This window comes from Schistocerca piceifrons, chromosome 4, assembly GCF_021461385.2.
Source record: "Schistocerca piceifrons isolate TAMUIC-IGC-003096 chromosome 4, iqSchPice1.1, whole genome shotgun sequence".
NCBI lineage: Eukaryota > Metazoa > Arthropoda > Insecta > Orthoptera > Acrididae > Schistocerca > Schistocerca piceifrons.
The window spans coordinates 433,774,808-433,797,865 of record NC_060141.1 but is presented as its reverse complement, the minus strand read 5'-3'; the positions used below and the strand labels follow the sequence as shown (position 1 = coordinate 433,797,865).

At 38.1% G+C, this 23,058-nt stretch overlaps 1 protein-coding gene across 1 annotated transcript in view; it reads right to left on the bottom strand.

Annotated features, from left to right (window-relative positions):
* Positions 1–314: 314 nt before the first annotated feature.
* Positions 315–23,058, bottom strand: part of LOC124796325 (NTF2-related export protein) — a 54,148-nt gene continuing 31,404 nt past the window's right edge. Inside the window, exons 2-4 of the mRNA XM_047260454.1 lie at positions 22,966–23,046; positions 15,812–15,956; positions 315–661 (exon numbers count right to left, since the gene is read on the bottom strand). Coding sequence (XP_047116410.1) covers positions 495–661; positions 15,812–15,956; positions 22,966–23,046 — 393 coding nt within the window. The 3' untranslated portion in view covers positions 315–494. The remainder of the gene's footprint in view (positions 662–15,811; positions 15,957–22,965; positions 23,047–23,058) is intronic.

Below are 23,058 nucleotides of genomic sequence, written 5' to 3'. Positions count from 1 at the left end.
TTAGAGTGAAGTATTCCTGCATTATAACTATCAGCGAGAGTACTTATTTTTCACCATAGGCCAATGAGAAAATTCCTGCAATATTAGGAGTGGTTGCTTCAAACCATAAGGCACTCATTTCAGCGTGCGAGCGGCGCGCGCGCGCGCACACACACACACACACACACACACACACACACACACACACACACACACACACACACACACACACTTGGAATATAGGGCAGTGCTGATCCTCTGTTTAAAAAAAAAAGGGGGGGCGGGGGGAGGAAGGGAGGGAGGGACGGATGGAGGGAAGTACTCAGTAACACAAATAGCAATGCAATATTTTAATATTTCGATATGAATATACTTTCCACTTCTGCGATATTCCGCAGAGATAATTTTTAATCAAAGTGTGTAAAAATAACAATAACAACTTCTTTAAATTTATATTTTTAGCTTAGATAAAACACAAACTTAATTATTACAGTAAGTCAGTCTTTTCCTTTTTTTTAAGCAACAGGTTCTTGCAGCCTAAAACAATCACTGACGATTTTCCATTTGTCTCCTTCTGCTGTTATAACAAAATTCTGCTGGAATGGCCTTTGTGCCTTATCTTGAAATTTCACAAATCCACTAACTTGTACCACAAACGTAAGTTGACTAGAGACAGCAACATCTGTAATTCAAAGAATATTTTTAAAAAGTATAGTTGTTAAAGATAAACTATCTTACATAATACTGAGAAGCCAATACATGTTGGTGGTGCATATCTATTCATTTGCACTTCCCATATAAGTATCGTTAAAGAAATACTGACATATGAATGGAGAGAAATTCTTCTCATTACTACAATTTACAATTTTTTTTCCCTTCCTTGGTGTTGTGGTGATCTTCAGTCAGGAGACCATTATACCAAAATATGGCATTTGATTGTTTTCTGGAAATTGTGTTAAGCTATTAATTATTTTATTATACTCTCTTAACAGGCTTTTTCCCCCTCTAGAATTTCAATATTCTTTTATAAAAATAGAAATGAAAATCAAATAATTTGGACGTTCACTAAAATGCTCCATTCGATTCATGTGATGCCTGTGACGTCACTGGCTAGTTCGCTGCTGCTACTGTCATAATGCTAGTTCACAGTGATGTATTGTTTTGGATTTTACATTTCAGAAAAGTGTTACAAATGGTGTGTAGTACCCAGGGTGTATACGCGGACAAGGAAAAAAAAAAAATTCCCGGATATCCAGGTTAAAAAATATACTGCTTCCCAAGTGAAAATACAGTTTTTCCGTGCTAAGTTGCAGTAGGTTTTCCGTAGATTTTACATCAGAACTGTAAAACTTATCAATCCTTTGAATGGGTAACATTTTATACACTGGCACAGAACTTCCCGGCACATTAAGGGGGAGAGGAGGAGGGGGGGGGGGGGGGGGGGTTCGAGATTGCGATGCCCTTTTGTAAGCCAATCATATCTCATGCCACGTGATCTCACCTGCCGATGACAGCAGATATTCAGAGCATAGCACATGTGTTGTAATCACCCAATCACTGTTAAGTAGCATGAACACACAAAGAAAAAATGTTAATAGTTTACATTAATATACATTGTATAGCTACAAGAGAAGCTAAGCTTTCACATGTAATACTGATCTTTTTTTTGCTTGTGTTATACTTTAAGATACACCACACAAATGTGCCAGTAAATTTAAAATAATGACATAAATGTCTGGTATTCTGGGCTTGAAATTCTTCTAAGTGGCTGGTCCTCAAAGTGTTAAGTTTTAAACGAGAGTCAAATGCTCTGTGATTCACAAAATTCATCCCACACTCTCACACGTAACATAATTCATCTCGTGTGAAAGGAAATTTACTTTGAAAGTAGCACGTTTCAAACCAGCATTCGCAGTACTTTCCCAAGACTGTTAGAAATCAGTTCCTTTTAGCAGCTGCCAGAGAGCACCAGAAAACAGACATTATTGCATGTGCGCAGCTGCAGCTACTATGTAGGAAGCCCGCATGTTCATACGTATAATACCACACGTGGCAGAAGATGAAAACATGCACTTGAAATTCAGTGAACAATTGGAACTAGCCAATACTGTGGAATGAAACACTTTGTTTCAAATAAACTGACTGCCTCAGCAGAAAAGATTAATAAAGCCAAAGTTCTTTAGCAAATTAAGAAAAATAACTTCATTGTTCAGCAAGACGATTAATGCTTGACTGCCAGAAACGTGGAAATAAAATAAAATCAGAAAACTGAAGCTAATAATATATTTTTACCTTCTGTAATTATGTGAGTGTATTTTAATTCACTTGATAACTCCTGGCCACAGAAATCTGTTTTGTTTTCATTTGATGTGGGAGCTGTAAATGAAGAGGAAAAAGCGAAATCACTTAACATAAACACGGGTCATGTGAAGACCCCCCCCCCCCCCCCCACAACTCTGCGCATGCACGAATCTGGCAGCTAGGGTGCACTAGAAATTTTTTTTCATTAGCATCTGACTGCTTGCGGCTGCTGCTAGTACAGCTAACAACCACACTTCAAGCATCTGGAAACGGGAGAAGGTACTGCTCATACGCGAGTCAACTGTGCATGCACATGAGCCCGCTGGCAACTGCTGAAACAAATCTAAAGTAAACAGTTGTGATGTCACACTCATAGAAAGCAGTTTATTGTTACGAAGTATTGCATAGTCTTCACCCTAAGGCTGTTGACATACTTTAGCTGTTTGCAGATGCTTGTGCGCGCACGGCGTTTTGTTGTAAATGGCGCATTTCCTTTGCAAATAAAGAAAGTTTTATTTTGTTTTTTCTCTCGTTTATATATTATTGTTGCAGTATTATTCTCCAGTAGCAGGATACAGTAACATTCTTTGCTAGAATATCAGTTCTTACCAGTCAAAATTACCTAAAACTAACTGAAAACTGAAACAATGAAAAATTCCTGGAATTCCGAAAAATTCCCGGGTTTTTCCCAGCTGGTATACATCTTGAGTACCATACTGTACTAATCCATCTACAGAAACTTCTGAAAAGCTGTTTTTGAGTGTTCTGGAAAACGAGAAGATGTGCAAAATGTGGTTGCACTGTACCAGCAAATTGCCACCACATCAACACACAAGTTCATGAACTTAATTAAAAATATGTTGCAGAGTGAAGTTAACATTAACATATCTCCAAGATACGCTCTTCCATTGTTACAACAGAGGACAGCAACTCCTCGTGAAAATTGTCGTTTTACGTAACTACGCAGTGAACCACCAAATTTTATAAGATGATGTCCATAGGTAACTGGTTTGAATCCAACCTGACAGAAAATTTTAACTCATTTGTAAAATGACTCGACAGTCTTCTCAAATGAAAACCAAATCAAAAGTACAAAACTTCACCACACCGACCAGAAACAGAATATTATTGTGTTTTCCTTGCTGTTTGCATGCGCTTACTTTTGCAATCACTGTTCACACATGACACCTTCAAAAAGATATTTTCTAGTTAATGTGACTTTTTATTTTATTAAAAAATATGTTTTTATCTTCTTACTGTGTAACTAGGATCCTTATTGTTTAAACTTTTGCAGTTTCATTATCTTACATAAATATGAAGTGTGCTTCTGACACTAATGTTAGTTTACACTCACAAACCTCACAGCCCTTACATTTGTGTCACATCCATTTTGTATATTTTTTATATCTCTCCATATTTTCTCATCATCCTACACCTCGTTGTACTGTGCACATATGGTTATATCTTCACTACTACTAATGCTTTCCGAAAAAGTGAATTTTTTGTTCCCAAAGTAAATGCATTTATCGTCTGTTGTCCGTTTCTCAGACTAAAACTAATACGAAGCTGTATACAGGGTGTTTAAAAATGAATATTGGGGTTTTAATGCTTTATAATATTTATTATATTAAACTTACAGAAATGATACATAAAATGAAAGAGCAACTCAAACAATTTTACCAAGTACCTTATAAATGTTCAATGTGAGCCACACATCAAGGCTATAGCCGAGTTCTTCCCAAATGTTGGTAAGTGTGTCCTCAGTGATTGTAGCAACAGCTGCTTCGATCCGGTTTCTTAATTCAGGGAGGTCTGCTGGTAGCGGAGGCACATACACAAAATCTTTGTGAAGCCCCAAAGGAAAAAATCGCATGGCATTAGGTCGGATGAATGTGGAGGCCATGCGAAGCAAGCCCTGTCATTGGGCCCCTTGCAGCCTATCCAGTGCTTGGGTACAGAGAAGTTCAACCAATTGCGTACTTCACTGTGCCAGTGAGGTGGCGCACCATCTTACTGGAAAATTAAGTTCTCTGGCTCATCTTCTTCCAACTGAGGGAAGAGTCACTGATCTAGTGTACCAAGATAAGAACTGCCAGTTACAGTAGGTTCACCAAAAAAGAAAGGCCCATAAACTTTCCGTGGGATACGACACAAGGCACAGTCACTTTAGGGAAATCTCGTTGCATTTGTGCCACCTCGTGAGGATTTTCTGAGCCCCAGATGCGCACACTGTGAGTGTTAACATGTCCACTAAGGTGAAAGTTCGATTCATCACTGAAGACAACATGATCCAGAAAATCTTTATCACCATGAAACAACATTTTGTTTGCGAAGTTGGCACATAATACATAGTCTGCCGGCTTTAGAGCCTATAATAGCTATAAACGGTAAGGACGTAACTGTACGTGTTTTCTTAAAACTTTCCAAACAGTCGACACAAGAACTTGTTATTCATGACTAGCCTTCCGGACTGATTTCTTTGGGCTACGAATGAACGACTCTCTCATTCGTTCAACAGTCTCTCCACTAACTCTTGGTTGTCCTGTGCTCTTCCCTTTACAAAGGCAGCCATCATCTTCAAATTGATGATACCATCTACGAATGTTATCATCACTTGGAGGATCAAAACCGAACTTCAGCTGGAATGCACATTGCACAGTAACTGAAGATTCAGTCTTTGCAAACTGCAAAGCACAAAACGCTTTCTGTTCACTAGTCGCCATCTTCGCTACTACTGCTGTCTAGCAGATTGCGGCGGAAACATTAGGCACTGCGCATGCACACTGATGCCAAACACGACTGTTTGAGTTGCTCTTTCATTTGACATATCATTTATTACTGTAAGTTTAATGTAATAAATATTATAAAGCATTAAAACCTTGATATTCATTTATAAACACCCTGTATAATACAGCCGACAATCAAAACAACTGCTACTATCAGTGCTTGCTAATGCTATTTTCGTATTTCATATAAAACTTTAAAAATGTATGATCCTTCCACGTTTCGAACATGTGACCTCTTTCAATACAGCTAAATGCACTACCTGTTGTGCCACAGAACACCTAAAGTATGCTGCGTCTCTGCTGAGTGCCTTCTAAACAGGAAATCAGCACTAAGTTTTACCAAGACTAATTTTGTTGTGTTTTGGGTCGTAGCTCTTGACTGACAGTCAACAATTTAGTTATAATATACAGACACATTTGAAAAAGTTCTAAAATCCTTTGTTTTGAGCAAGTTTAATGATGTTACAAGGAGTGAGGAAAAGAATGTCCATCGTTGCAAATATCACTGCTCTAAATGGGTGAGGCATAAATGCATCAAATTTCGCAAGGCTTCCACTATCAGCATTCACATAATTCCTTTTTATTGTCAAGTAAAAGTTGTAACTGCATTTTCCATCACTAAACAGCTAAACTGTTCACAGTAAAAGTAAGTAAAAACCCTGTAACTTCAGCTAATGCTCCTATAATGTGAGTATAGCTTCGTCTTACTCCTAGCCTGTGACGTCATCAGAGCATCAGCCAGTAACACAGTGTTTTCGATCACATGACCAAATCTTGATATTTAATGATTTTTAAGCTTTAATAACATAAAAATAATATACTGTGAGAATACTGACTGTAAATGCTATTTCAATGTTATAACTGATCAGAATAACAACAATCTGAACCACATTTTTAATACAGGAAAATAGCCTATTCTCCATGCTACTCTATTCAATCACACACAATTTAAGGAGCCATTGTACAGGCAGTGCTGGCCCACTGAAAAGCTTTGTATTCTTGAATTGTGGGAGTAGAGTACAATTTAAAACTGGTCTGTAGCATAGCCTTAAGTCCAGGGGCAGTTATGCTAAGGTTGGAAGGTAAGAAACTGATCTGTAGTGCGGCTCGAAGTCTAGGTTAATAATTGCCAAAATTCACTCCATAATTATTAGGTTTTTCTTTATAAAAACTGAAAGCTGCCTTACATAACGGAGGAATCCCAGAAGTGTCCTTGTCCAAAGGCTGTACATCAACAATGAAAAATATTCGAAGGATTGCATAACAAACTATTACAGAAAAAAATAGGAACACGAAAAACAATCTGGAAAAGATGTGAAAAGAACAGGCATTGCAACGATTCCATGAATAAATGCGATCTATTTCATCACTGGGCAATGGAGAGCCCACGAAACACTCTTGACAACACTGGCACACAGCATATTTTTTTTTTAAATTCATGTCACAGGTAGAGGTCTGCGCGGATGCGGATATCCGCGGTGTTTGTTACTTGGCGGATAAAATCGCGACCGGCGCGGATATCCGCGGGTCATCTGCGGATAATGAGCAAGGCATCTGCCCAGTACGTATGTTGCAATGTTAGTTGAAAACTTCAAGTCTGTTGACATTCTTGGAATCTTGCAGGGCCCAGGTAGAGCGGATGTCTGTTGTCGTCAGCCCCTGGCTACGACCAACGTAGCTGTACCCAAGAGACCTGCGCCTAATCCGTTTCCGAGACTGTGTCTTTTGTGTGGCATGTGAAGTGCTCTCTGGGTGGCAAACCTGCCCACTGTCTACCAGACAGGCGCCCGTTGCAATTTTGCGCTGCTTTCAGTTAGCGCTTTGTAGTGACCGTGTGACAACGTGCATCGTAGCAAATATCAGTGAGAGTTCTTTCTTCAAATGAACACCATATCGATGGATACAATTTCGTGTAAGGTGAAAAAAGGTTATTTTTACATTAGTGAAGAAAAACAAATTGAAATCGCCAATTTGGAAAAATTTTGGATATGTATTTGACGACAACGAAAAGATAAAAGATATAGTGGCTTGTTTTGCATGTAAAAAGGTATATTCCTACACTGGACACAAAAGTGGAACTTCAAATTTGCTAAAACATTCGTGTGAGGCTGGACAAAGTAGCATAATTACTTATTTAAATACCAAGAGGGACCTGAAAGTTCCTGAAGTTCCGCCAAATTTGAAGACAGCCGCGACAGAAAAACTTACCAATTTTGTCAGCAAAGACATCTTATCATTCGAAGTCGCGTGTGGATCTGGGTTTCTCGAGACGGCACAGTTTCTTATTGATGTGGGGGCCAAGTACGGTGCAGTGAGTGCTAAGGAACTGCTACCTCATCCAACCACCATATCCAGCAATTTGAAGGAAACGGCCGATCGTCTGCGTAAAACTGTCCCCGCAGAAGTGAAGAATATATTCAGAGATATAGATGGAGCACTAGCTGTTGATTTATGGACTGATTTGTACCATAAAATAAACTATATGGGAGTGACTGCACATTATGTTAATTATGAAGAAGTGAAACTTGAGGATCGAGTGTTGTGCACCAGAAATTTTGAGACTGCGAAAAAAAAAAAAAAAAAAAAAAAAAAAGGGGGGGCATTGAACTTGAATTAATTAAGATACTACGGTCGTTCGATTTATTCAGTGCTGTGAATAACATCGTGTTCGTTACGGATAGAGGTCCAAATATTGTGGTAGCACTTCGCCTATACAAGAGGCTATCGTGCTCAGCACATATTCTTAATACTGTGCTAGAGCACACGACTCGAGGAGACGCGAATGATGAGAAGAGGGACATGCAGCGACTAATAAATTCCTGTCAAGCTATCACAACTTTCTTTAAAAGATTTGGTCTTCAGAATCGCCTTCAGAAGTCATTGAAAGGAGATATAGACACACGATGGAACAGTAAATAGGATATTTTTGAGTCTATTAATTCACAATGGTTTGAAGTTCTGTCAATTTTGTCAGAGAAAAATCAAGATAATTTGACTGATTCTATAGAGAAGAGGATTTTGGAAGATACAATAACCTTTCTGACACCATTTAAAATAGCTTCTTGTGAACTCGAAGCCTCCAAAACCCCTACACTTTATTTCTGTGTGTTGTGGAAGTTAAAACTTCTCTCCTTCCTTGAAAAAAATAATGGCGACTGCCCATTTCTGATAGATTTAAAGAGTACAGCCAAATCTATTTTAATCAGCAAATGGGACATAACAGTAACCCATAAACTGGCAAGGTTTTTGAATCAAAAATATAAAAACCTAAAATTTCTTAGCAGTGCCGAAAAAGGTGAAGTTGTAAAGGAAACGAAAAATTGTGTTGCGAGAAATTGTCCACAGTTAAAAGATAAGGAGGAAACAACATCTGGAATTCCTTGGGGGGGGGGGGGGGGATGGAAGTCTGACGTACTTTTTAATGAATTTGAAGATTCCTCTGAAGATGAATCGTCGAGAGATCTTGACTTCGCGTCACATGAAATTCCCAGATACACTAATGATAAAGTCCAATTTTCGGAAGGCATCGACCTGATAGCTTGGTGGCATGGACGTAAAAACGTCTATCCGCGTCTTCCCAAACTCGCATACTTCGTGCACTGCATTCCAGCGACCAGCGCGCCATTTGAGAGAAGCTTCTCTACTGCGGGACAAATATTGCAGGACCAACACGCACGTCCTTGAAGCCACAGACGATTGATGACATCATGTTCCTGCATAGTAATCTTACAAAGTAAAAAGGTACTTGTACAGCTTCTCTTACTTCACTGTATTTTTTGGGCTTATCTGAATTAGTTACAATTTTTTTTCATCTGATTCTTTTTTTTACAGAATTTGAATCAGAAGCAAGCAGAAGATGAAAATATTTAATCTGAAGCCTGTGAGTTTTTATTGTAATATTTATAGTAAAGAATTTCCTCGGCACATTGTTAGTATTTTTGCTATTCCCAACAAGAACATTTAAGTAGCATTAGGTAAAAGAAGGAAATATTTAACAAGCAATTTTATTTGTTGTAATTTTCATACTAAAGAGCTCAATTTTAAGTTTTTACTCTTCGCAACAAGAACATTCAACAGTTAACACATCAATATTATTGAACTAGGTAATGATGATCTCATAAGTGCCTACCTAAATTTTAGTGTGCATTACAGTAACATTTGCAGCCGCCGAGCATTGTCGCTCTTTGTGAACAGTGAAACAGCCCGGCCGGAGCGGTGGCACGGCGGGCCTTGTAATTAATTACAAGTAGGACTTCAAACTACGGCTCACGACCACCAACAAGCTGTGACTGCGATAGCCCGTGAAAGATTATTCTGATCACATTGAAAACTTACAAAATATTCAAATCATCCAAAATAATAATGTGTCTTTTAATTTACCAGCCAATTAGTAAAGATAAGGGCTGAAATTCGTAACAAAATTGAACCTTTTAACAGTAACTCGGTATTGCTTAACAGGGAACAGTGCCTAACATTTGTAGTTATGGGACAGTGGTTTTTATATAGACATCTTGAAATCGTTTGCAGTTCCATTAAACTCTGAAAAAAATTATTTATATTTTAAAGTATTAACTGCGAAATCTACTGCAAATTTTGTCTTAGTAATTTAGACCAATGTTGAGGATGTTTTAAAGTGTGAAAAACTTTGTTTAGTTGAGAATGAAACAGACATTTCATTTATCGCTAGGTCTTAATTCGATAAATCAGCCAAAAGGTGAGGTTCGAGATTTCAATCGTATTTTTAGCTAAAGCTAAATGGACTCCTAATTTCTATAACCATTGATTTTGTTGTCACTCTTCGGAAGACGAGTTATTTCTTCCAGACAACGTCAATTATTGCTGGCAGTTTAACTTTTTCACAGGTGCGCCAGCGTTTAGCAGTGTAGGCCTAATACTGTAAATATTTTCATCTGGAAATGACGAGGACTGAACGCGTAAGCTATAGTATAATCATCAGCTGACATGAATGGCTTCAAAATTTGACACATCCAAGCAGTGAGTACAAAAAAACTGTCGGTAATTGATGCAATGTGCTAGTAACAGTTTAAAACCATCGTCATTTTCAGCTGCCTTGGCACAAGAGCAGTGAAATATAATTGTTTCTATACAAGTATTTTGATCATTTAATACTATTACACTGAATTTTATTTTTTTAAATAGTGTTTCCAATTGCACGAGATCCGAGCCGCTACTGTGTGTGCTCCGGAGCGCCAATGCTTTCCTGTTTGGAATGGTCTGCTTTAGAGCATTTTCTGTGATTTAAGAAGTCAAAAGTAGTTAAGTTGTCGCAGAAATGGCATCCTAACAATAACTACATTATTACATACCATAATTCTAAGTACTTCTGTCTATTACTATTGATTACTCATTCAAAATTTAAATATATGTGGATGCGGATAAGGAACTTGCGGATGCGGATTAATTGCTGCGGATGCGGATTGCACTTTTCTTATCCGCGCAGACCTCTAGTCACAGGTGTATCTACTGTAAATTATAATGATCAAAATAAACAGCATCCTAACATTGCTGCTATGTAGCATCTCACTCAGAATGGACAGTATTTTGTTTCCTACTGGGAATGTGCTGTTCCTGAAGTGTTTCCTCTGCAAAACAGATGGCAATAAGGTGCATATAGTCTAGTTTGTTCTCAGTCAAAGCAGCTGCCAGTAGCAGCCGAAACACGAACTTTGACTAAAGAAGTGTTAAAATTAAGAAATGGGCCAGCGAAGATATTGTAATATAAAATATGTACATTGTCTAACCAGAAAAAGAATAATTAAGTGAATGTAGTGACTCCATTTGGTCATTAAAATACACAATATTTTTAGGGGAATGAATATCAACAAAGAAGTTTGCAAAGATGAAATCTCTGATGGATTTGGGTTGCGAAAGATGCATAGGTACAATTTAAACAAATGAGCAACTGCTCTACAGTTACTGTTCAATTAATCCATTCAGTTCCCATTGGACCAAAGAGTACAGCACATGTTTGGGGCTGCAGGTACGAAAAGGACATAGGCAAAGGGAGGGTCCTGGGGTCTGGACACCCCTATCACCTAACTGAAATTACGTGTATTATATTTGCCATGTAGCAAATCTGGAAGATATTTTGATTTTCAGTCATACGATGAAAAAGTGGTATGCAGTATTGATAGTCAAGGCCATCGATAAATTAACTATCCATATCACTACTTGCTGTTACCATCCCTCCTTTAGCTAAGACAACTACTGGCATTGTTGCCTTTACTTGAGCTCAGTAGATGTTTTGTTAATCAGGTAAGTTCTTACTTGCAGCTGAATTTAATGTAAGTGCTACTGTTTATTGATTTTGTGCGGTTATGGTACCTTCTAATTATGGATAAGTTTGTAGCAAGAAAGAAGAAGAAAACGGATTTTATTCGTCCATTTGCACTAAGGTAAGTTCAAAATACATATGCACCACTATAACAGCCTAATTACCTACATATAGCAGTTTAATGTTAGTACTGAAGTCTTTATTTGGAGACTGGCAGAACTTTGGAGTTTCAGTATTTCACAAGGTAGTGGAGTGGTAAACATCCTTACAAATAACATTAAATACAAATCAATGCACAAAAATATGCTTCGATTTGCCAGTGTAGCCCAAACCTCACGCTGGTTAACAAAAACATTGTGCAAATGGTGATCGTTGCATTTCTTTAAAAAAAGTTGCACAAAATTCTATCATTGGTAGCCCACCTGGGAAAATATCATCCAATCTGGTTGCCCAGATGGTACTCAATTATGAAAACCAGTTCCGATATGGAACAATGAGGAGTAGCTTGTGGAGAGCAGAAGGGGTATGTGATAGCTCAGTCTATAGTTCATTCATTTCTAAAACAAAATAAATGTGATAAATGAGGAATTTATTAGCATCACAGACTGTATAACCATATTATCATGAATAAATACCAACTCATTTATGAGGTTGCAAGCATTAGAGGTCTAGCTGAAATCAATGCTAAGATCCCAAAACTGTAGTTGATAACATTTCCGTAGTTTGTTTTGTTTTATAAATAAATTTGATTGCTACAGTTTCAAGATGACTGTTCAAATAATAATTTTTAAAGAAGTTCATCACTTGAGAAACCTGAAGAAATTCAATGAAATGAAAGATACTTTAATAAAATTTGAGACTGAACTGAGGAACTTGGTACACTTTATGTATTGAAGGAATTCTCACACTTCGTTTCAGATAAGTTGTAAATTTAAATACAAGATAGTAGAAGGAGAAAAATAGCTATTGTCAAGAGAGGTTTGAACTCGTTTAACTTTATAAGTTTCAACCCAATGTTTTAGATTCTTCTGTTTTACGAGAGTGAACCTTATATTACACGACTGAGCCGTGTTTTGTTAGCAAGGAGAAATACTTTATATTAGAATTTTAATTCATTTTGCACTAGAAAGAAGTTATCATATTGCCACATAATGAAATACTTAACTGTGCATTTGGGTACTATATTGCAGAAAATATATGTTATACCTTTCTTAAGAAAAGCTTTTCTTTCTTAATTTTATAGACCAAATACTATTTGTATGAAAGCCTCCCGAAACTGAGAGCCTCCTGAAAGCAAATTATTTACACAAAATTAAAAAATTAAAAATGTGTTTTCAGAATAAATGAGAAACATGGGACTTTTGAAGATGCTCTTTAACAAACTGGACCAATCCCCCACCTTTCTGGCAAAATCCTAGCTACAGCCCTGCATGTACATACACTATGTGATCAGAAGTATCGGGACACCAGCAAAAACAAACGTTTTTCATATTAGGTGCATTGTGCTTCCACCTACTGCCAGGTACTCCATATCAGCGACCTCAGTAGTCATTAGATATCGTGAGAAAGCTCCGCGGCACTCATGGACCCAGATAGAATTGGAAGGAGAATCAGCATTGACCGTATTTTTTGTTTTATTATCCACAAAATTGATTTTCGGTCACTTAGTGACCATCTTCAGTGCTGTAATATACATTTAAAATTGGTAGGCACTGGTATCAACAAGCTTAGAGTGATCACATAAACTGTTGATACCAGTGCCTACCAATTTTAAATGTATATTACAGCACTGAAAATAATCACTAAGTGACCGAAAATCGATTTTGTGAATAATAAAACAAAAAATACGGCCAATGCTGATTCTCCTTCCAATTCTATCCACTATTTGGTCATGGTGTACAGAACACTCCATGGAGTTGCCAATCAACTCATGGACTCACTTCACATCATATGTCTGTATGCAAGATTTCCACAGTCCTAAACATCCCTAGGTCTACTGTTTCTGATGTGATAGTGAAGTGGAAACGTGAAGGGACATGTACAGCACAAAAGTGTACAGGCCGACCTCGTCTGTTGCCAGACAGAGACCACAGACAGTTGAAGAAGGTCGTAATGCGTAATAGGCAGACATTTATCCAGACCATCACACAGGAATTCCAAACTGCATCAAAATCCACTGCAAGTACTACGACAGTTAGGCGGGAGGTGAGAAAACTTCGATTTCATGGTCGAGCGGCTGCTTACAAGCCACACATCACACTGGTAAATGCCAAAGGACGCCTCACTTGGTGTAAGGACCGTAAACATTGGATGATTGATCAGTGGAAAAACGCTGTGTGGAGTGACGAATCACAGTACATAATGTGGCAATCCGATGGCAGGGTGTGGGTGTGCCGAATGCCCGGTGAACGTCATCTGCCAGTGAGAGTAGTGTCAACAGTAAAATTCAGAGGTGCTGATGTTATAGTGTGGTCTTGTTTTTCATGGAGGGGGCTTGCACCCCTTGTTGTTTTGCATGGCACTATCACAGCACAGGCCTACATTGATGTTTTAAGCATCTTCTTGCTTCGCACTGTTGAAGAGCAATTTGGGGACGGCGACTGAGCAACACGATCGAGCACCTGTTCATAATGCTTGGCCTGTGGCGGAGTGGTTACACGACAAAAACATCCCTGTAATGGACTGGCCTGCACAGAGTCCTGAACTGAACCCTAGAGAACACCTTTGGGATGTTTTGGAACACTGCCTTCGTGCCATGCCTCACCTCTCCTCAGTGCAGCATTCCACAAAGAATGGGTTGCCATTCCCCAAGAAACCTTCCAGTACCTGATTGAACATATGCCTGCAAGAGAGGAAGCTGTCATCAAGGATAAGGGTGGGCCAACACCATACTGAATTCCAGCGTTACTGATGGAGGGCGCCACGAACTTGTAAGTATTTTTCAGCCAGGTGTCCGGATACTTTTGATCACATAGCGTATGTTATGTGCATCTCACTAATCTGATAGACAACACAAAATTATTGCACAAAAAATAAATTAAGAGAAAACCATTGTGTGGCAGGTCTTTTAAATTGTAATGATAATTTTTACACAAATGTCAGTCCCACCTCAACTAACAAAGTGATCGCATGGCAATCAGATTTTTGTAATTTTTTGTATTTGTAGTACATGAAGTTCAGAACTCAAACATACCTCTCCCAAAGCAGTTTGATGTAACACTGAAATAGTCTTGAGAAAATCGACTTTGAAATTTTCCAATTGTGTTTAATATACTAAAATATATTTTTTGATGAGCAGCATGGCTCTGTGGTAGAGTGCTCGCTCGCTCCTTGTTCAATTCCATATGGAACCAAATTTTTAAACAAACGTGCATGTTCTAGGAGCATTTCCATGACCCGTAAAATACATAATGCATATGAGACTGGTAATTACTAGATCTGTAAAGTTTGAATACCTATATCATTTAAATATAGAATTCATAAAATATATGCAAATTAACACAGCTAATTGTCATTTTTAAGAAAAACGTGTGTCCTCTTATTTCTAATTATACACTGCACATAAAAATCTCTTTCTCATTGCAAACAGAAATTTTTAATTACACATCTGTTATAAAAGACTGAAGAGTTAAAAAAGTTATAAATTGATTTTTTTTATTGTTTTGTATTTAACACTTCACACACATGCTCATAAAACATGCACCTTTGTTAAAAAATTTGATTCTGCCAGGATTCAAATATGTTGTCTCCCCCATGTGTCAGGCGAGCACTCTACCACTTAGCCACAATGCTTATCAAAAGAATGCCACCTCAGTTTAGCGTATAAAAAGGCTCGGAAAACTTCGAAGACAATTTTATGAAGTGTTTTTGAGAGTTGCTTCAAACTGCTTTGGAAATAGTATATTTCAGTTCTGAACTTCACGTACCATAAGTATAAAAAACTACAAAAATTCTGCATGTAGTACACTATTGGGAATCAAATTCAAGCAATTTTTCAATTTATCACGCAGTTTCAGTCTTCTACATGAACAAATCCTGACAAGAACACTAACTTTGTGTCCACAGGTTCTTCTGTAAGAAAAAATAATGGAAAAGTGCTGATGCAAATGGGACCGTTCAAGGGGTACCACAACATCACCCTAATGCCTGGTCAAACACGGAACATGACAGGTCCGAACAAATATTAACCTACCCGCTGCTTTATACCTTGATCCAAATTCTTGAGTGATTTCTCCACTTATACCTCAAAAGGCTCAATTCCTTCTAAACCATTCCTGGACAAAGGAATCTGAATCTGTTTATTGTGACTGTCAACAAAAGACCAGACAGGTTTTTTCTGTTATTTTACTGACTGTTGTCTTAGCTGGCATGCATCTTTCTTTACTGTAGACCTATTCTCAGACTAAGGTAATAAAATTGTCCTGAAGAAAATTTATGCCAATTTATTTACCTATTACTGGTTGAGCATCAAGTGATGTCAATCTATGTTCTGTAGACGGTAACTGCTCATAGAACTTCTGAATTTGGTCTTTACCAACAGTTCCATTTCCATTCCAAGAAAGGATCCCAGTATCTAAATAATATTTAGACATCAGCTGAAAAACAGAAAAATGAGCTGTAAAACAGAACAAACAAGTCCACAGGCAGCTGCTTCATTTACACTCTACATTGTAACCAAGATAGATATTATTAATATCATATACATACCTGCTGAAGTAACAGAAAACTAAGATCATTATTATCCTCACATGGGGTACTATAGTCTGTAAGGCTGATTTCAGCAAAGTGCACAAAATGCAGTACATAAAAACACTTGCAAATCAAACAATAACAGCAAAGGTGGCGTCTAATCTTCGTTATTACATAACTAATTTGGTTCTAAAAAATGCATAAGAATGGAAGCATTATGGTGCCTCAATTTCAGAACTGTGTGCACTTCATTGTCTTCCAAGACATCTGCCACTCTTGAGAGTGTTGACTCATGGAAAAAAATGAACTGGAACAACTGGTGAAAACAGCAAATCATTGCAGAAAATAAATGTAAGTGTGATTTGTCAAAGCATACTGCTGGGGATTATATCAATATACTATGATACGGTAGCTAATCACCACATAGAGGAGATGCTGAGTCACAGACAGGTACAATAAAAAGATTGCTAAAGGCCTTCTTCTAAAGTATCTCTCTCTCTCTCTCTCTCTCTCTCTCTCTCACACACACACACACACACACACACACACACAATCAAGCAGGCACAGCTGAGACACACATGACTACTGTCTCTGGTCACAGCAGCCAGATTGAACAACACTCTCTGTCTGGCCTAGCAACCTATCCTTTCCATGATACTGTCATTAGCCATGTTAGTGGGGTACAATCAACCAATTTATTGTTAGCTTACACAACCAATGTATTCAAGCTATGGTGATGTTAAAATAGAATTCCCATTTGCCTGTATGTATCAAACAGAAAGGAATGTTGCAGATAGTAGGCAACGTGTAAACTGTGGCATGACTGTCTATCGAGCAGTAGTTGTTTGCTACATTCATAACATGAAGGGAGTAATATTACCCACTGTGAGACTGATGATACCAGTCAGTCAGTTTAATTATGATAAGATCACTCAGCCTGCCCTCCCCACAAATGAACTGTGAAGTATTTTGAGTACATTGAAATGAGCTCCTCCTTTGCCTTGCAAGTTTCATGGAGTACGCATGAACCAAAAGTTAAAGAAGCTGATGTGGAACAACTGATTCGTTATGAACAGCAAAGATCCACATAAAATGTGTACTTTGTGTTCACAAGACATTAGCACTGAACAGGGTCTCTATGTTGCTAAGCTGGTGTCTTAAATAAATTGCTTACTCACACTGGTACTGCTTGGACATAATACAATCATTTTAACAGCTCATAATGATTAGTAATGCAAAAAGTGCATCATTGGAATCAAAAGTGAAGTTAATACTGTGAAACACATAATGCCCTAAGCAAGGAAGAAGAAAGACTTTCTCCAACTGAATCATGTACATGCAATTAGGGTTACAATCTTTGGCATAGTATCCACTGCAGCACAGTGCAGAGGGTACCAGTGAAAATAGGACATAATCTCTCTTCTAAATATGTTGCTGCATTAACCATGTCTCCTGTCCCTATACTCAGTAGTGGTGGTGGTGGTGGTGGTGGTAGTAACAGCAGCAGCAGCAGCAGCAGCAGCGTTACTCATCCACAGATCACTTTTATAAAAATAATGAGCATGTCAGGATTACAGTTTCAGAACAGAAAACATAATTCATATTTTCAGGCTTTTAATTACTTACAGGTCTAATTGGACAAGGATATGGCAGTCTATCATCATTATCGCAGATGGAAGACATAAAAAAAATCTGCTGTGTGTAACATAATTTAACAACAGTACACATTATGCAAAATTCTATAGTGTTATGCTTATTCGTAGGAAGCTCAAGACCGATGATCAGGACTTTAAAGAAAATTCATTGCCAGTTTATATGCTTTTAGTTGCACATAAGACTGAAAAAAGCAACATCACAGTGGTCAGTTCAACAACATATTCTTAATGACCACACCTGGACAAGTAGCTCTATGCACCTACGGGTGCGCACACAGAATGCTGGTTAGCCTGCTTATCAAGGTACAGCAGTCTTGTTAGCACAATGTTATGCACGCTCGTTTAGCTCTGCAGTCTTTCTTACATAGTTTTACAGAAACTATTCAGAAAAAATTGATTTTTATATTATATATAGTTTTATATGTCAGCTTAGTGGTGAACTGCCTATCATCTCACTAATGGTCGTACGTATTGTGACATTCACGTTTAGACCTAAGTAAGATGCTGCATTGAATTCGAAAAAGTTTGCAATGAAAAATATGGGTCACTATGATTTTGTGTTTGGTCCATATTACACCATGAGTTGTTGCGAGTGAAAGTTTGCTAAGATATTGAATTTTTTTTACACTTAGGAGAAAGTGTCTGACTGTCTCTCCAGTCTCGCAAAAAAGGAATTTACGCAGCACATTCACTTCCAAATGCATGCACGCAAGAATGAAATATTCATAATATATCTCCTAAACCGTTCGAAATATCACAATGAGATTTTGGCCAATTGTAGCAATATGGAACCTTCTTACCTACTTCGATACATCCAAAGTTACAGTTTTTATTTGTCTTTTTTTCCCCCAATCAAATGCTGTGATTTTCGAAAAGCCATTAATAGCCAATCAAAAGATAATTTGCCAGTATGAAAATTAACATGAAATTTGATCTCTTACGTTACAGTAAACAGACGCAATGAGAATTTCCATGTGGAACTGACCTCTCTGGCTGCTTATTGCTTCTTTAATAAGACACACGGTTTCAGAATTCTGTTGCAATAGCTATTGAAAGGTGAGTTTGTGCTATTTATACTATGTTTTGGCAAAAGCAAAATTTAATGGGGCAATTAGGTAAATGCATGTGTCACTCAAAACTCGTCACTGATGACTCTTTCTGGGGTGGGGGGAGTTTAGCAACTCAGATAAAAAAAAATTACCAATTCTCTTGCAATTTCAGGGGAATCCTGCAACTCAGTGTATCTTTAATAATGAACAGCTGAGACTGAAATTTACCAAAGGATTTCCTTTCTACACCTCAGTTATATTTGACATGCGAAAAATCACAGCAAATAGCACACCATCTACCCGTTCCTATCCCTATACAGAGTGAGGAAGTAAATCTGCTTACTACAATATCTTTTAATTCTCCAGTGATATTGACTTTGATGAATAGTTGGCAAGGTTCTTCAAGTTATCAGTGTGTTCACAGCTTCAGAGTTACAAAATGTTTTACTGGATCTACTCTGGGGGGGGGAAGGGCACTGCCCTATTAGAAAATAAAATTGCAGCACTTTACTCCGAATGGTGATAGGAACAAAAAGATGGTACACAATTTGCTGCAAATTAGTCTCAAGGAAGACAATTCTTTGGTAAGTTTACATTCCACTTGTTCACTATTAAAAAGACAATGGTTTACGATATTTTTGTCCGAAGAGTTAACCTTTTATCATTTCAAGAAGCATCATCAGCTACAAGTAATGGCTACATTTCTCTTGTTGACAGGTTTCATTTTGCTTCTTTTACTAAAATGCAGTATAATTTGGACAAACTTGCCTTGCAGTAGCTATTGTGACATAATTCTGACACAGAGTCATATTAAATTGTCAATGTGGACCAGAGAGGCAAATAACTTATGGAAAACTTCCACTGTTTCAGTTCGCAGTAAAGTAAGAGAAAAAATTTCATGTTTATTTTCATACTTGCACATCTTCTTTTCAATAGATGCTGAGACTCCTAAAAAAAAGTTACGGTACTAGGTTAAAAAAAAATTGAAATAAAAGCCATAGCTTCTGCTATACTGGTGCAGATAAGGAAGTTCTGTACATTAAGTACGAGGGCAGTTCAATAAGTAATGCAACACATTTTTTTTCTCGGCCAATTTTGGTTGAAAAAACCGGAAATTTCTTGTGGAATATTTTCAAACATTCCCGCTTTGTCTCGTATAGTTTCATTGACTTCCGACAGGTAGCAGCGCTGTACGGAGATGTTAAAATGGCGTCTGTAACGGATGTGCGTTGCAAACAACGGGCAGTGATCGAGTTTCTTTTGGCGGAAAACCAGGGCATCTCAGATATTCATAGGCGCTTGCAGAATGTCTACGGTGATCTGGCAGTGGACAAAAGCACGGTGAGTCGTTGGGCAAAGCGTGTGTCATCATCGCCGCAAGGTCAAGCAAGACTGTCTGATCTCCCGCGTGCGGGCCGGCCGTGCACAGCTGTGACTCCTGCAATGGCGGAGCGTGCGAACACACTCGTTCGAGATGATCGACGGATCACCATCAAACAACTCAGTGCTCAACTTGACATCTCTGTTGGTAGTGCTGTCACAATTGTTCACCAGTTGGGATATTCAAAGGTTTGTTCCCGCTGGGTCCCTTATTGTCTAACCGAACACCATAAAGAGCAAAGGAGATCCATCTGTGAGGAATTGCTTGCTCGTCATGTGGCTGAGGGTGACAATTTCTTGTCAAAGATTGTTACAGGTGATGAAACATGGGTTCATCACTTCGAACCTGAAACAAAACGGCAATCAATTTAGTGGCGCCACACCCACTCCCCTACCAAGAAAAAGTTTAAAGCCATACCCTCAGCCGGTAAAGTCATGGTTACAGTCTTCTGGGACGCTGAAGGGGTTATTCTGTTCGATGTCCTTCCCCATGGTTAAACAATCAACTCTGAAGTGTATTGTGCTACTCTTCAGAAATTGAAGAAACGACTTCAGCGTGTTCGTAGGCACAAAAATCTGAACGAATTTCTCCTTCATGACAACGCAAGACCTCACACAAGTCTTCGCACCCGAGAGGAGCTCACAAAACTTCAGTGGACTGTTCTTCCTCATGCACCCTACAGCCCCGATCTCGCACCGTCGGATTTCCATATGTTTGGCCCACTGAAGGACGCAATCCGTGGGAGGCACTATGCGGATGATGAAGAAGTTATTGATGCAGTATGACATTGGCTTCGACATCGACCAGTGGAATGGTACCGTGCAGGCATACAGGACCTCATTTCAAGGTGGCGTAAGGCCGTAGCATTGAATGGAGATTACGTTGAAAAATAGTATTGTGTAGCTAAAAGATTGGGGAATAACCTGGTGTATTTCAATGCTGAATAAAACAACCCCTGTTTCAGAAAAAAATGTGTTGCATTACTTATTGAACTGCCCTCGTATATAGCAAAATACCTTACTTCTCGCGTGCTATCACTTGCCAAAATCTCACATTGATATCTCATATGAGGAATGTTTTAATATTTCAATCTCGTACATGTGTGATCAGAAGTGAATGTGCCACAAATTCCATTTAAGATTGGAGACAGAGAAAGACCTCCTCCCAAATCTACAGCAAACTGCAATATTTTAACTACATTTATATGTATATATGTAATATGAACCAATAACGACTCATAGTAACTCCTACTTTTCATTGCAAACTTTTCGAATTTCTCAAAGTGTTGTACTTAAATGTGAATATCACATCAAGTATAACTGTTATCGAAATTTTGGGCACTTCATCACGAAGCTGACATATAACGCTAAAAGTAACGTTAAAATCAATTTTTTTGCTGATTAATTTCTTTACAAGCATTTGAGAAAGATTGCAGGGCATGCACATCGGTTCTGTCAGCACAGCGCTTTGCCAATCGGGGTATCGAAAGTGGGCAAAGAATGTCTAGTTAATTCCGGCTCGCTGGCAGATGTGGGGCTGTACCTGTCAGTGCCGTCACCTGTGTTGTGTGCTGCCTCATTAAATAAAAAGGGGATATTTTCCGAACTAGGTCAAGCTGCCTCACGCTGGGCCACATGCACAGGCAGCCTGTTTACTTTCCGCGCGCATCCTTACTTTTTTTCTATACGTTACAAGTTTCTTGAGTTTCGTATGTTTCTTCTGGCAAGCAAGTTCTATTTTTTCCTGCACCTCTTCATTCCGCACTTGATCCATCCATCATCCATACACAGCACCGTATTTTAAACACTTCCAGCTTTGCTAGGAGGTACATCACATCTGTACAGTGATTTACTTTAAACATACAATTTCAACCACTTGTAACAGTTTGATCTCACTCACTGAATTGTCTTTTGCCGCCATTCACTAATTCAGGACATGTGTGCCATCTTTTTTTAATTCAAGTTCATAAAACAGATCCCAAACTTATGAACATCCTGTACTACCATGGTGAATTTTCCTGTTCATTATATATTTCTACTGGTGTAATATTTAGTCTGTATCTTCTCTCTTTCAATTAACTTCAGAGGCATATTCTGAAAAATGAAAATCAAACTATAAATCTATAGCAATGTGAGGATTTGAGCCATCTGCCCTTCCCAAATGCAAATCCACCTCACTGAATTTCATTTGGAGTGGATTTTAGATATTTTAATTTCTTCTGTTAAGTATTTACAGATTTGGCCAATTTCACTCTGCTGCTGACCAAGGTATGTTCTTCTTAGTATGTTTATTTATAATAAAAAAACGACAGACATGTCAGTTCCTGTTTAGGAGAGTGCTGGTCCAGCAATACATACACGAGTGCTTCTGTGAAATTTGCAAACCAGGAGAGAAGTACTCATAGATGTGAAGCAATGAGGCCAAATTGTGAGTCATGCCTCAGTAGCTTATCTGGTAAGAACATTATCCACAAAAGGATAGGTTCCAGTGTCAAATCTCAAGAGTTTTAGTCTAGCAGCAAGTTTTGTGATTGTATCTGACAAATGGGATTGGGGGAAGGCATTTTCACACAGTCGGAATTCATAACATACCTATTGTATGGCAGCACTTACTTAAAAAAGTGAAACATAATTTAAATGACCTGAAGGTGAATCTTCAGAACATTTCAAAAACACGCCACAAAGTTTTCTGTCTTTCGTTAAAAGTTATCTATTGACAGACGTATTGCCATATACAATGCTTAATTTCATGAAATAAATGCTTAGTTGCACAATATATTTCTTCTTTTCAATTCAATCTGAAAATTTCAATCAAACACTAATTTACTTACATGCCTCCTTTTATCCACACTTTCATAGTACAACTTCGTGAATTCCTCAGCAGTTCTGCAGGCTTGATCTACCTTTGCGTCCTGCAATTTCAA